General features: G+C 40.5%; 1 protein-coding gene across 1 annotated transcript in view; it reads left to right on the plus strand.

Annotated features, from left to right (window-relative positions):
- LOC145996802 (uncharacterized) overlaps window positions 1-13,661 on the plus strand; it is a 115,554-nt gene that overhangs the window by 15,580 nt on the left and 86,313 nt on the right. Inside the window, exon 2 of the mRNA XM_083133334.1 lies at window positions 4,935-5,466. Coding sequence (XP_082989460.1) covers window positions 4,935-5,466 — 532 coding nt within the window. The remainder of the gene's footprint in view (window positions 1-4,934; window positions 5,467-13,661) is intronic.

A 13,661-nucleotide genomic window follows, 5' to 3' on the forward strand; every position in this document is an offset into this window, starting at 1 on the left:
ATTTGAGCTATTAGATGTGTTTTTTTTTTACATTGCAAATTCGTCGTCCTGGGTTGTAACGATCCCATTACCTTTCATTTCAATAGTTTTGTGGATACGTAAGTCTATTAAACTATTGATAATATTTAGACAACAGCGAATGCAAACCACACGAACATTCACGTGAATACTCAAGAAGAATGTACGTATGTAATTTTTTAGGTTTTTGGAACATCATAACGGTTTTCTGAAAAATTGAGCAAATTTCTAAGCAATTGCCCTGGCTTCTGTTAAAGGTCCATCCGAGCCTTAATATTCTGTTTATTTTTCTGTTTCTCTGTTATTTTCGCCACTGTCTTTCTTTTCCTGTACCTAAATCTCCCTCTTTTGTTGTCTCTTTCTTTCTGCATCCCAGGGTGCGATATCATTGAAGACTTGTGCAGGCGGATGAAGGGAGGGAAAGATCTTAATATATACACACGCGCACGCTTATATGACGTACATATTTATAATGTTATTAAATGTAAAATAAATTACTAAATATTTAAAATTCATTATTATTAAATATATATATAAAGGAATTTGTTACTTTTACCTACAGGATTAGTCAAATCCATTAGTGTTAACATAATTTTGAGTAACCCTGTACATCAGATATTTATGAACTAGCAAACTAATTCCTTTAATAACTGCTTAAAGATGTCAAGAAATATAAAATAGTTGAAATAGTTTCTTGTTTTCTATTAATATAAATCAATTAGATGTCATACGTAATACTTATATTTGCCTTGCATTTTTGCTTTTATTGTGCAACAATTGCTATTGGCGTAGATCTGTTAATGATCTCTTGAAAGAGACTGTGTTTTCAATATTATCCTTTGTAAAATATATTTTAACTCAAAACTAACATCTCATCTTTTGTTGTCATAACAAAAGCTCCCCGCCCCCGGAAATTTTTGGTGGGAGGATTTTTGAGGCCAAGATTGTTGGTGGGGGAAACCACCCTTGTCCTCCCCACAGGATATCGCACCCAGCCCCGTCCCCCCTCCCTCTGTCTCTTGTGTAGCCCCCTGCAGAACATCAATCCCAGATTCCTAACGTGATTTGTGGCCTTTCTATCATCCCATCCTCCTCTCCGTTCCTTCTTCTCTATTTCTGTCCACCATCCCCTCTCTTCTCCTCGTCAAATAATCGCTGTGTAACGCTATGTGTCTTGGGGACTCGGAGTCGTGAGGCGCTGTTGCTGAGAGGATCTGAGCATGCGTTGCTAAAAATTAAGGACGAAACGGCAACGCAAAAAAATGCGGAAAGAGCGAGAAAGAGAAAAGGGGATAAGCAGAGGAGAGATGATAAAAAAGAGGAAAGAGGGGGATATTTGGGGTGGGAAGGAAAAGAACTTCCTGTCGGGGCTGCCAGATAGAACGCTCTGGTCCAGCGCAGCTTCGCTGATCTCCCGCTCGCCCTGACGGCGACTTCACTGTTGCCATCCTTTGCCTAATTGTGCTAGACATGGAATTTTTTCAGTTTTTCACATCTTTACAATGCAGTAGCTCAACAAATTGAACACTTCTATTTGAAACAATATCGAGATGGGAAGGAGATATACATCCACCCGCATACGAAATAAGACCTAGATTTCGTTCCGAGACACTCGGAAATCTCTCATTTCAAACCTTAGTATAATCTTTGAAAAATTGTACTCTTTCTTTTCCTCTCTTGTCATTTTCCTCTCCTCCTCCCTTTTATTATCTATATATGAAAGAGAGAGTGAGACAGAGGAGGAGGGAGCCGCTTCTCTCTCTCTCTCTCTTTCTCTCTTTCTCTTTCTCTCTCTCTCTCTTTCTCTCTCTTTCACTCTCTCTCTCTTACTCTCTCTCTTTCACTCTCTCTTTCTCTCCCTCTTTCTCTCTCTTTCTCTCTCTCTTTCTCTCTCTTTCTATCTCTCTCTTCTCTCTCTCTTTCTCTCTCTCTCGTTCTCTCTCTCTCTCTCTCTCAAAGAAAATAATAGAAAGGGGGAAAAAGAGAAAGCAAGGAAAGAGAGTGAGAAAGGGGGGAAATGAAGAAGAGAATAAAAGCTCAATAGTTTCTGGATTACGTAAGTCTATTAAACTATTGATAATATCTAGACAACAGCGAAAGAAAACTACACGAAAATTCACGTCAATGCTCTAAAATAAATTCTAAGCTCATGTAGTTTTTTAGATTTTGGAATATCACAGCGAATGGAGAGGAAAATTTGAAAAAATTGCTCTGACGGCTGCCAAGGGTGCAGACGAGCCTTAACTCGGGTACGTCACTTCACCAAGAGTCAATTCCAAGCTACAGCGTAACGTTTTCCTGGAACGGGGGATCGAACTAGGGAATTTTAGGTGACCCAATGGGTGATGTAGCTCACTGATCATTCATCCTCTATATTGAGCAACTCGCTATTCATGGTAAGCTTGATGGTAAGGAGCGAGAGGTTTGATTTGATTTGATTTTAAAATTTTGGGTGCGTCAGCACTTAGGCTATTTTGCACCCGTCATATTATACGGGGTCCAGCCCCTTATCTTTACAAAGAACAACTCTAACGTTGCGTAATTAAAAATCTTAAAATATTCCGACTGCCGTTAAAAGCCGAGGCTGTAAAGGGGCACTCAGCACACATAAGGACAAAAGAACAGGACAATACAAACAAAATTATACTGGCCAGAGTGCCAGTCGCCAGAGCCTCGTTCGTCTGCAAAACGCAGTCCAGGGTGTACTAACGTGGAAGTGAGGTTGACAGTTGGGTGTACTAGGTGGAAAATCACCCCTTACACCCCAGGAGCGAGAGGTAATAACTACAGACATATGAATGTCAGAACAGAACGCTTGAGTTTAAACCCCTACAGACTGGATTAGCGTGGTGAACGGAGATACCTGTCTTTCACTGTATGGAAGTGCCCCCTCGAGGTGTCGAACCACGGACTTGGTTAAAACGAAGTGTCCGTTTATAGTTCAAGCCTGGAAACCCAGACTTCACTCAATTCTCCTAGACTTTTAGCTCGTACTTCAGCACCCTCTGACTGATAGTTTAGAACTGCCCACTGACCTCTTTCTCCCCAGACATTTATTCAGATTGATTTTGGTAAACAAAATGCAGAGTCAGACCTGTCTCTTCCTTCATTGGGATCGTTTACATCTGTTTACAACGATGGCGATCAAGGAAGCTCGGCAATGTCTGACAAGCATTCCTTAGATGGTTCTAGCAATTTCCTGATTGGAAAGGTGATGGCTGTCCGGGGTTGTAGAGTTCGTTGTACGTTACATTTCGAAGATTCTACAGAATGTTACGACAGTACTGTAAACAGGAACCAAGCTGCCTTACATATTTTAAAGATGCGGGCATTGTTTTGCAAAGATGTCCAGAGCTGGAAAAATTGTTACAATTGTATGTCGTTGCCATAGTTCCTCACGTTGCCACGGTAACTGTACGATCTGATATGAGGATAAACAAACAAAGAAAACAAAAACCTATTATATCAGGAGGTCTCGTGTACGATCCCCTTTTGAGATACATTGCTCAGTAGTTCGGATCCAAATTTAAACTGTAGGTCTAGTTCCGATTAGCCTATCATGAGCATAAAGGGTGCTTCAATCAAACTTTAACACTAACTTACCCCTGAAGGGCGAGGGACTCACAGGCCAACACTGTTTTTTATCATTAACATTCAACAAACCATTCTGTTATTCAATCACTACTTCCTACGTTGATTATATATTTGCAGTTATTTATTAATTATAATTACAAAAATTACCATGATTAATAAGAAATAATAACCAATTATTGCATGTGACACGGTCTTGCCAGATTCAACCATAGGACATTAATAGTCATAATAATATATTTATCTCAATACAAATTGAGAATGAGCAACATGAGACTATATATTGGTATACGCGTGATACCTCCCAGGGCACGGGAAAACATTAAGATTTGCAAAAAATAGACACAAAAACACAGAACTTACGTTTTAACATATGAATTCAGAATCTATTTATCTTGATTATGCAATTTAAAAAGAACCAAAGTTTTACATCATAACGAAACTCACAAAAAGAAATCACAGTAACAGCACAAAAACCTACTCTCGTGCACTTCCATTAATCTCGTCACTTCCCTCCAAGATTCATATCTATCAGGCGGGATGGTGTACTTCAACACTCTGTTCATACGTCCGGGAAGGACATGTCACATGAGTGTCACACAAGTATTTTACCATTTACCAAAACCCACAAAAAATAATGCTTTCTTTTATTTATGGAGGTGCAGTTGTTTATTAATTATAATAATTAGAAACATTAACTTTACCAACCAATTGTACACTCTCGAATAACACGCATTCAAAGATGGCGCCTGATAGGACCATCTAATTCATTTTGCCTTCTATTTACATTACGTTTATATTTTTATGAACAAAAGTAATACAGAAATATTGGGAACACCATAGGGAACAATGCAATTTATTGTCAATTTTTCATGAAAAATTTTTCACAGTTGGACAATTGGGAAATAGAGGTGTTGGGCTTACACCCCCCCCCCCTCTCGGGTAAGATAGCGTTAAACAATATTCTTGAGCCTAACTTGGTGATCAGACAACATTTGAGTCTTCGAAAATATTAGGCATAATATATCGAAATAATATATCGCCCATCCCCTTTTTCTCTGCGTTTTTCTTTCTCTCTCTTTCTTAGAGTCAGAGAGATTATTTTTCTTTCTCTTTCCCTCTCTCTCTGTTTATTTCTCTCTCCCTCTTTTTCTTTTTATAAGGGTGATAGAGAGAACGATAGAAAAATAGGGAAAGGGGCTTGCCCTCTATCTTTCTCCATCTTCCAATATCTCTCTTTTCCCTCACTCCCCCCTCTCTCTCTCTCTTCCTCCCCATGAATCCGCGCCTGCTCTGGGTAGGACAGAATATGATAATTTCCGCAGCGCCGGATGGCAACACTGCCGCTCGGAGTTCAGGCCTGCGTGTTCGGGATGTAAACAAGCCGAGGAAGGGCGTGGAGTCCCACAAGAGCAGAGCAGGTCGGATGCGAGGGTCGACGGTGGTCGGTGCAGCTGCAGACAGACCGACGTGGCGGCCACAGGCGATGCATTGGCGGTCGGTGGTGGCGGTGAAGGCGCCAGTAGGGTCACCACGACGGCCACCGTCCACCAAGAGCCCCAGGAGCACCCGGAGGACGCCCGGGAGGCGTCGGACGGGCGCCCGAGCGAGCAGAGGCCCCCGCCGAGACGCGAACCCGAGTGCGTGGCCGTGGTAGACATTTGCCGGCGGCAATCGCGAAGTGTCGATGACATTGTTGCCCCGTGCGTGCAACAGAGGCCGCACCCCGCGTCCTGGTCCAGTTGTTGCATCCCCCAGCATCCCACCAACTCCGAGACCATGGTCCAGATGTTCTACTACGAGAACAGGGGAAAGTGCTGCAAGAAACTGCTGCGCTACAATGGATACCCGAACAAGGTACGAGGAGCATGCATTGTTGTCTAATTGAGCCACTGCTTCTAAATAGGGTACGCTATACACCCCAAGAAGATGGGATGTTGCTGTCTAAATCAACCACTGTTTCTAAATAGGGTATGCTATACACCCCAAGAAGATAGGATGTTGCCGTCTAAGTCAACCACTGTTTCTAAATAGGGTATACTACTGTACACCTCAAGAACATAGGATGTTGCTGTCTAAATAAACCACTGTTTCTAAATAGGGTACATTACACACCCCAAGAAGATAGGTCATATACAAAAACCCGAAGACAGTAAGACTTTTCTGTCTAATTCAACCACTGTTTCTAAGTAAGGTACCCGAAGACAGTTACACATTTCTGTTTTGTCTAAATCAACCACTGTTTCTAAATAAGATGCACTATACCACAAGAAGAGAGGTCATTTCTGTCTAAATAGACCACTGTTTCTAAATAGGGTATACAAAAACCCGAAGATAGTAAGACATTTCTGTCTAATTCAACCACTGTTTCTCAGTAAGGTACCCGAAGACAGTTACACATTTCTGTTTTGTCTAAATCAACCACTGTTTCTAAATAAGATACACTATACCACAAGAAGAGAGGTCATTTCTGTCTAAATCAACCACTGTTTCTAAATGAGATACACTATACCACAAGAAGATGGGTCATTTCTGTCTAAATAGACCACTGTTTCTAAATAGGGTATACAAAAACCCGAAGACAGTAAGACATTTGTGTCTAATTCAATCATTGTTTCTAAGTAGGGTACCCGAAGACAGTTATACATTTCTGTTCTGTCTAAATCAACCACTGTTTCTAAATAACATACACTATACCACAAGAAGAGAGGACACTTCTGTCTAAACAGCTATTGTTTCTAAATGAAGCCCACTACACACACCAAGAAGAAATGACATTTCTTTCTAAATCATCCACTGTTTCTAAATAGGGTAGTTCAGTAGTTACACCAAGTAGATAGGATATTGCTATCTAAATCAACCACTGTTTATAAATATGGTGCAATATACAACCCCACAAATAGGATGTTCCTATCTTTCTGTCTAATTGAATCACTGTCTTCTAAATAGGGTACACTATACAACCCAAGAAGATAGAGCATTTCTATGTAAATTACCCCTGTTTCTAAACATAGGATATATTCCTCAACCAGATGGGACATTGCTGTCCAAATCAAACAGTGCTTCTAAATAGGGCACAATATATACCTCAAGAATATAGGATATTGTTCTCAATATAAACCAATATCTTTACGAACAAGGTAGCACATTGTTGTTTACATGAAGCGCTGGTGCTAACACGGGCGATGTACCCCCTGCAGGGCGTTATTATTTTAATGAACCGCTATTCCTTTAAAAAGGGCAAAATATTTATGCCAAAATAATACGATATTGTTACGTGTTTCTCAGAATGGACAACAGGTACACGTAGAACCCTAAGAAAATATGATATTGTTTTCTGTTTATGAAAAGGACTACAATTAGTGTACCAGCACCAATGTTGGACATTGATTAGAAAGGAGAGTTCCAATCGGTACGCTAACAAGTTATGGCTCTTTTACCTAAGTTGACTTCCATTTATCCACATCCAGGATTTTCACGGCATGCACGGGGTTGAAGTTAGGTGACCGTGGTGTACCACAACACATTGCAGCAATCAAGGGAAAATAAAACGCAATAATGACGTCTACTTCCAAGGGCAAGAAGAAAGCAGAAAGTTTCAAGAGGCAGGGCATAAGAAGAGATGATATATCTAGTGTAGACATTTGCTAGCAATTCTTGCAGATTTTGATGCATTTCATGTGATGACCCAAGAAGCACGCAGATGGAAGTCTGATACGGATTGTAAGACACCCCCTTCCCCCCCACTCCTAGGGGTGCCACAGGTGTCTTGGAGTTAAACGGCATTGGGAGTGTCACTCTTCATCTTAGCGACCCAGAAAACTATGGATTCCACACTAATATAAGTCGTTTTTTATTATTATTACATGTCACCCCCTTCCCTCCCCCATCCTTAGGGGTGCCAGGGGTGTCTTGGAGTTGAACGGCATTTGGAGTGTCACAATTCATCTTAGAGACCCCGAAAACTATGGATTCCACACTAATATCGGTCGTTTTCGATTATTTTTACATGTCAACCCCTTCCCACCCCAACCCTATAGGGGTGCCAGGGGTGTCTTGGAGTTGAACGGCATTTGGAGTGTCACAATTCATTTTAGAGACCCCGAAAGCTATGGATTCCACACTAATATCGGTCGTTTTTTTATTATTTTACATGTCACCCCCTCCCACCCCCACCCCTAGGGGTGTCATACCCCTACGGTATTTCTTTCAAGATTGCAAGTGATATGTGTACCAAGTTTGGTTAAAATCGCTCCAGGCGTTCGAGAGTCATGCCGGAACAAACACACACATATACACACATCCATTTTTATATATTAGATTTTATAGTATTCTCATGTTATTATAGTACTTATAATTACACTGATCCCTATTGCCCCATTAGTGATCCGTTTTACCCATGCTTTCGGGGTAAAACGGATCAACTGCAATGTCTAACAAAATATTTTTTAATATATTTTATTATTAACTTCTGGCTCACACGATGTGAATATGTAGTAGAAACTATAATTATTTTTTGGTATAGTTTGGTATCACTAACATTATTATGTAGGCTAAAAAACAGTTGTAAAGCAAAAATTTGATCCGTAATGTACTGGTGGAAGAAGGTGGCCCGAAAGGGTTCACGAGACGGAGGTCCCGCTTTCCAGTTATCGCTTACGTTTTCGAAAATAACCAGAATGAGAACGCCAACAATGAAGCATATTACTGTGTAAATGAACCGCTACAGTTGATTACTTAAGCAACTTAGGGCACAAGTTGTCTGGTGAGTTCGTTGAGCTACGAACCCACAGTCTCGCCTCCGAAATGTTCTGGATTCGAGTCGCGACCATCACAAAGAGCCAGAAGAGCGGCGTAAAAATAACCAAATATACTAATTAAATCTTATGTGAAAGTTCTACCTTCTCAGTCCTACAGGATGTTAGGAGAAATACAATAGACCACCTCGTGGCGTTGATTCCAGGCGTCCTGAGTTCACCGAGTTGACTAATTGACTAATTTCAAATAAATAGAATTATCCGGAAGGAATCGAACACAAGGATTGTTGATGAGGGGACGATAGGTCTTAGTGAGGGTCAAACTATATCTCTAGTCCTGATATGATGTGATACTAGAAGGTAAATCGTGAGAGCTATACCAGTTCCAGAGTTTCTAACTACATAATATGGTTGGAACCGCTGCTCGCACTTCTAAACACATGGACACTTTCTGGCAAAATCAACATTTATGTTGTACGAGAAGTAGGTTTTTGAACGAAGAAAAACAGGACAAACAAGAAATTTGAAATTTGTTGTGGAGAAACTATACTTCATTTTGGTATCGCGAGTATTAAAGGAGGTTACTGTAGCAATTACATAGTAATTATTCTAGGATAAGGGATCACGTTTGAAACTATTTTCAAGTAGAAATATTCTCCAGTACCACTTTCTTGTTTCAATTTGTAAGTTGGGCTGTATTGGGATTAATATTTAATTATGATTTTTTTAGAAAAAATAATTACTTATTTACTAGTCAATAAGCTCATCCCTGATGCCCTTATCCAACAGTCAATTTCTTTTCAGCTTCCCTTCTTGTTATTACTTTTAGCATGTGAAGTGAATATTTTAAAAAGCTTGGTTCAGGGCAATACTAAGTATGGTGCTTAGCTAAAATGTAGGGACCTTACATTCATTTTTAAATACATGAATTATCATAATGGCTCGTTTGAGAAAATTTTTATTCCTGGTCTGCGAAACCTGGAAAAGTCAGGGAATTTTCTTTGTACAAAATTGTAGACAGCCTGGTAGTCGTGTCTCCTCTGCTCTTGCTGTTATAGGAAGGGACCTTGAAATTTTGGAGGCTCCACTGGAGTCCCTGGGAGAGATATAAGCGTGTTCGAAGTCCAATTGATGCTCAAGTAGATATACAGTTGAAAGTGCGAGCTGGGTTCCTGTGCAATGTGCTTCCCCTGCAAATCGAAACCAGGATCTCTTGATTACAAGACGTCAACCACGACGCTATCAGGGGAGAAAGGTATAATATCACTGAGCGGCAGTGATGTGCGTCTACGCGTAAACAACCATAGTCTACATTCTACATGTAGACTATTTTATACACGTAGATTACGTATCTATGTAAACAGCATGGCCAAAGGTGATAACTTAGCAAAGGGCGCCTTGGAATTAAAAGAAAATTATACTGCGCATCAGTTGCTGATGTGTGAGGACAACTTTCATACTCTTTCTTCCAAATTCGAACAATTTCTCATCTAGGAAGAAACCTAATATAGAAATATTCTAGTGTTTTATTGGATGAAGACCACTCTTGCCTCACGACTGCCATCTGTTGTTGTTTTTTGCATACTATTTATCTTCTTCCATAGTTGATAATAAATTTTGTTGTAAATAGGAATCTTTTCATTTCGTTAGGAACCAATATAGTTGAAAATGTCACTTTCCTTTCATGAAACCCTTGAAATGCACTTTAGATTATCTACGTAGTTTATGTAAACTAAAACCCAATGTAATCTACGCGTAGATTACGTGTAGACAACGCATGTAGACGTAAACTGAAAGTCTACGGCGCATCACTGCTGAGCGGTCAGCGCATCGAGTCCCATCACTGCTTCTTTGCGCTTTCGTTATTTTACGTAGATGTTCTAGCACTACAGTTGATCGCGACGATGAAGCTGAGTGATCAAATGAATGATGGGACAAACATTATTATACGTCTCTGTCTTGGTCGATGTGTAAGGCATGTCAATTTCTCTTCCAGGCTATATACCCTGGACTGCGTTTTGCAGACTAACGAGGCTCTGCTGTCTGGACACACACCCAGTATAATCCTGTGTGTGTGACTCGTGTTGTGTTTGCCCCTTCATATTATCACCATTCAAGAAAAGCGATTCATGATAAGAAAGGTACAGAGTCGCAACGCTGCCCGACTGACGAGCGTGACTCTCCTGTTTGATGATTGATTGATTTAGTATATTTAACCTTACATTTCCGGCACTTTGACTAATCCCGACGATGTGGATGAATGGCGTTAAGATGAAATGGTTGACGGGACATGGAAGAGATATTGATTTTTGGATACCTTCTCAAAAAGTTACCCCTTAATGCATCCCTCCTGTTCGATGAGTACTTGTGTGAAAGTATGCGGAGCATGGTGCTGATCATATAACCGTATGGCCGAGATCGAGGATGTGTGGGACCTTACAGCATTCACTGCACAGGGGATAGCTTTGCCTTTCCTTCTCGGATACAAATTTCAATCGCCGAAAAACTTTCCGCTCTCGAAAATGTCAATCCGGAGTCATTTTAAGGCATGAATTTGAATTTACCACTCTGGTTTTTTCCAGAGTTCTTCACTGACTTTGTTTGAAAATGTTAAGATTTCGAAGATGGCTGTAGCCCCTTCAGCCCCCCTCTGCGTACGCTAGAGTTTGTGAGTGTCCCTTCATAAATTTGATCAAATCATCACTCATCCTCATCTTCGGATTTGGCCAAAGATGACAGAAAATGGAAGTAAAATAAAGCAAATCAACCAGTCAAACAAATTTCAATCGCATTTGGCAACACTGACCCGAATGACGTATGCAGCGCTTGGGCATTCAGCTGACGCCGCTTTCAGTGTTTGCCGAAGCGACGCAGCGTAAAATGCAGCCGCTGCAACCGCCTCTGCTGACCCAGGCATCGGGACGCTCTCACGCCCCATCGCCCCGTCGTAAAATAGATCATTCCTGTGCAATTAGCCTCATAAAGCACGTCGAAGCGTCATTCCATTCGCAGCGGCGATTAATTCAACAGTTGTTATCATGTGTCGGCAATTCGGTGAATGGCAGAATGACTCTCTTCAAAGCTATTTTGCAGCCTTTGGGCGCGACAGGCAAGGTTTGTTGCAAGAGTTGACGAACGGATTAAGGACTGTTTTCTTCCGAAGAACTCCTTCACACTTTAATTCTTTTCACTGCTATTCTTTTCCCGGTTGTTTCTCTTTCAAGGTCATTCCTTCATTGTTATCTCGTTCCTGCTTTATCCTCTTTCTCCAAATCATATTTTCGCCGTTACTCATCTTGTGCTCAATCCATTTTTGCATTTATTCCTTCACTTTTCTTCATCTGTCATCGTTTTTCCCCCTCTTGTTCCTGGTTGTTGCTTTCTTGCTTAATTCTGTTCACGCTTCTTCCATCAAGTGCAGTCAAAATAGGAAAACTAAAGAAATTGGTTCACAACAAGCTGAAATTTCATACAAAACTTCTTTACAGCATTAATAACAACATACGTCCCCGGCGATCACCCTTCCGCTAAGTCGGCCATTTTTCAATATGGCGGACAAATTAAAGTTTCCACGAAATAAAGAAAATAATTGACAATATCTTTCCTATGACACTAGTAACATCAATTACAACATATTAAGTGTTCTGCAGATCATTGGCACGTTAGGTAATACCATCATATCGGAAGAACGATAATTTCAATATTTCGCATTAAAATGGAATTTGGCAAATATGTTTCTTCAGTTGTCCGCCATAGTTTTCAGTATGGTGCCCTTAGCGGAAAGAACTTCAGCTTATATGAATTAGTTCCTTTATTTCGAGAAAATTCGTCTAATTTGACTGCACTCTTCACTGTTGCCTGGTCACTCTCTATCATTTTCCTCACTCTGGTTAAACTTATGCTCACATCTTTATTTTTGCACTTTTGATTCTTCGTGGATAGTCTTCACTACTGCGTTGTTAGAACTGTATTCCTTTTTCTGTTACTCCTTATGCTTTATCCTATTTTTGCGGTTAACCCTTTCGCTGTTATTCTTTTCGAGATTTATCCCTTTTCGCTGTTTTACCTCTCAATTTTTGTACTTTTTCACGATAATTCCTTTAGCGCTTAATCCTTTCTGCGGTTATTCCTTTCGGGTTTTTATACTTTTTCGCGGTTATTCCTTTTGCCCTCTGTTCTTTTTCGCTATTATTCCTTTCGTACTTTATCCTTTTTTCGAGGTTTTTCCATTCGAACTTAATACTTTTCTCAGTAATGCCTTTGACACTTTGCCCTTTTCGCTACTATTCCTTTCGAGCTTTAGACCTTTCGCCGTTATGCGAGGGTCACTATTTATATTTTGAGCCTAACAATGAAAAAACAGGAATTTGGCATTGAAAACTGCTTTATTGTCTTTCAAAGTATTCTCCTTTATGGTCAATACACTTTTGCATTCGTTCGAACCATTTGTCAAAGCAGTTTTTCCAATCTTCTTGAGACACCTCCATAACATGGTTTTTGAACGCATCAACGGCGTCTTCCGCCGACGAAAATCGTTGTCCACGCAATTTATTCTTGACATTCGGGAACAAGAAGAAGTCATTGGGTGCCAAATCAGGACTGTACGGCGGATGACCCATCAATTCGATTTTTTGACTGTTCATAAAGTCGGTTGTTAGACGAGATGTGTGACAGCTGGCATTGTCTTGATGAAGAATGATCCGACGGCGTTTGTTTGTTTTCCGTATTTGACCGAAGACCTCTGGCAAACAAATTGTTGTGTACCATTCAGAGTTGACCGTTCTACGTTCCTCTAAAGGCACAGTTGCCACATGACCAGTTTTCCCGAAAAAACAGGCGACCATTTGTTTCGATGTGCTTCGAGCGCGAACAACTTTTGTTGGATTGGGTTCATCTTGAAACACACATACAGTCGACTGCTGTTTACGTTCCGGCTCATATGCATATATCCATGATTCGTCACCTGTTACAATCTTATATACGTCTTTTGAAGCACCACGATTGTATTTATTGAGCATTTGTTTGCACCAATTGACGCGAGCGTCTTTTTGAGTTTTTGTCAAATTGTGTGGTATCCAACGAGAACATACCTTTCTCACAGCTAAATGATCATGTAAAATTTTATATATGCTGGTGGAACTAATGCCTATGGTTGCCTCAATCTCACAGTATGTCACATGACGATCTTGCAGTATTAGGTTTTGCACAGCATCAATGTTTTCTTGAACAACAACTGATTTTGGACGACCTTCGCGAATCTCGTCGGTGAGCGAATGGCGGCCACGATTAAATTCG

The sequence above is a fragment of the Lepisma saccharinum genome, chromosome 13 (genome assembly GCF_977018435.1).
Source record: "Lepisma saccharinum chromosome 13, izLepSacc3.1, whole genome shotgun sequence".
In the NCBI taxonomy this organism is placed as follows: domain Eukaryota; kingdom Metazoa; phylum Arthropoda; class Insecta; order Zygentoma; family Lepismatidae; genus Lepisma; species Lepisma saccharinum.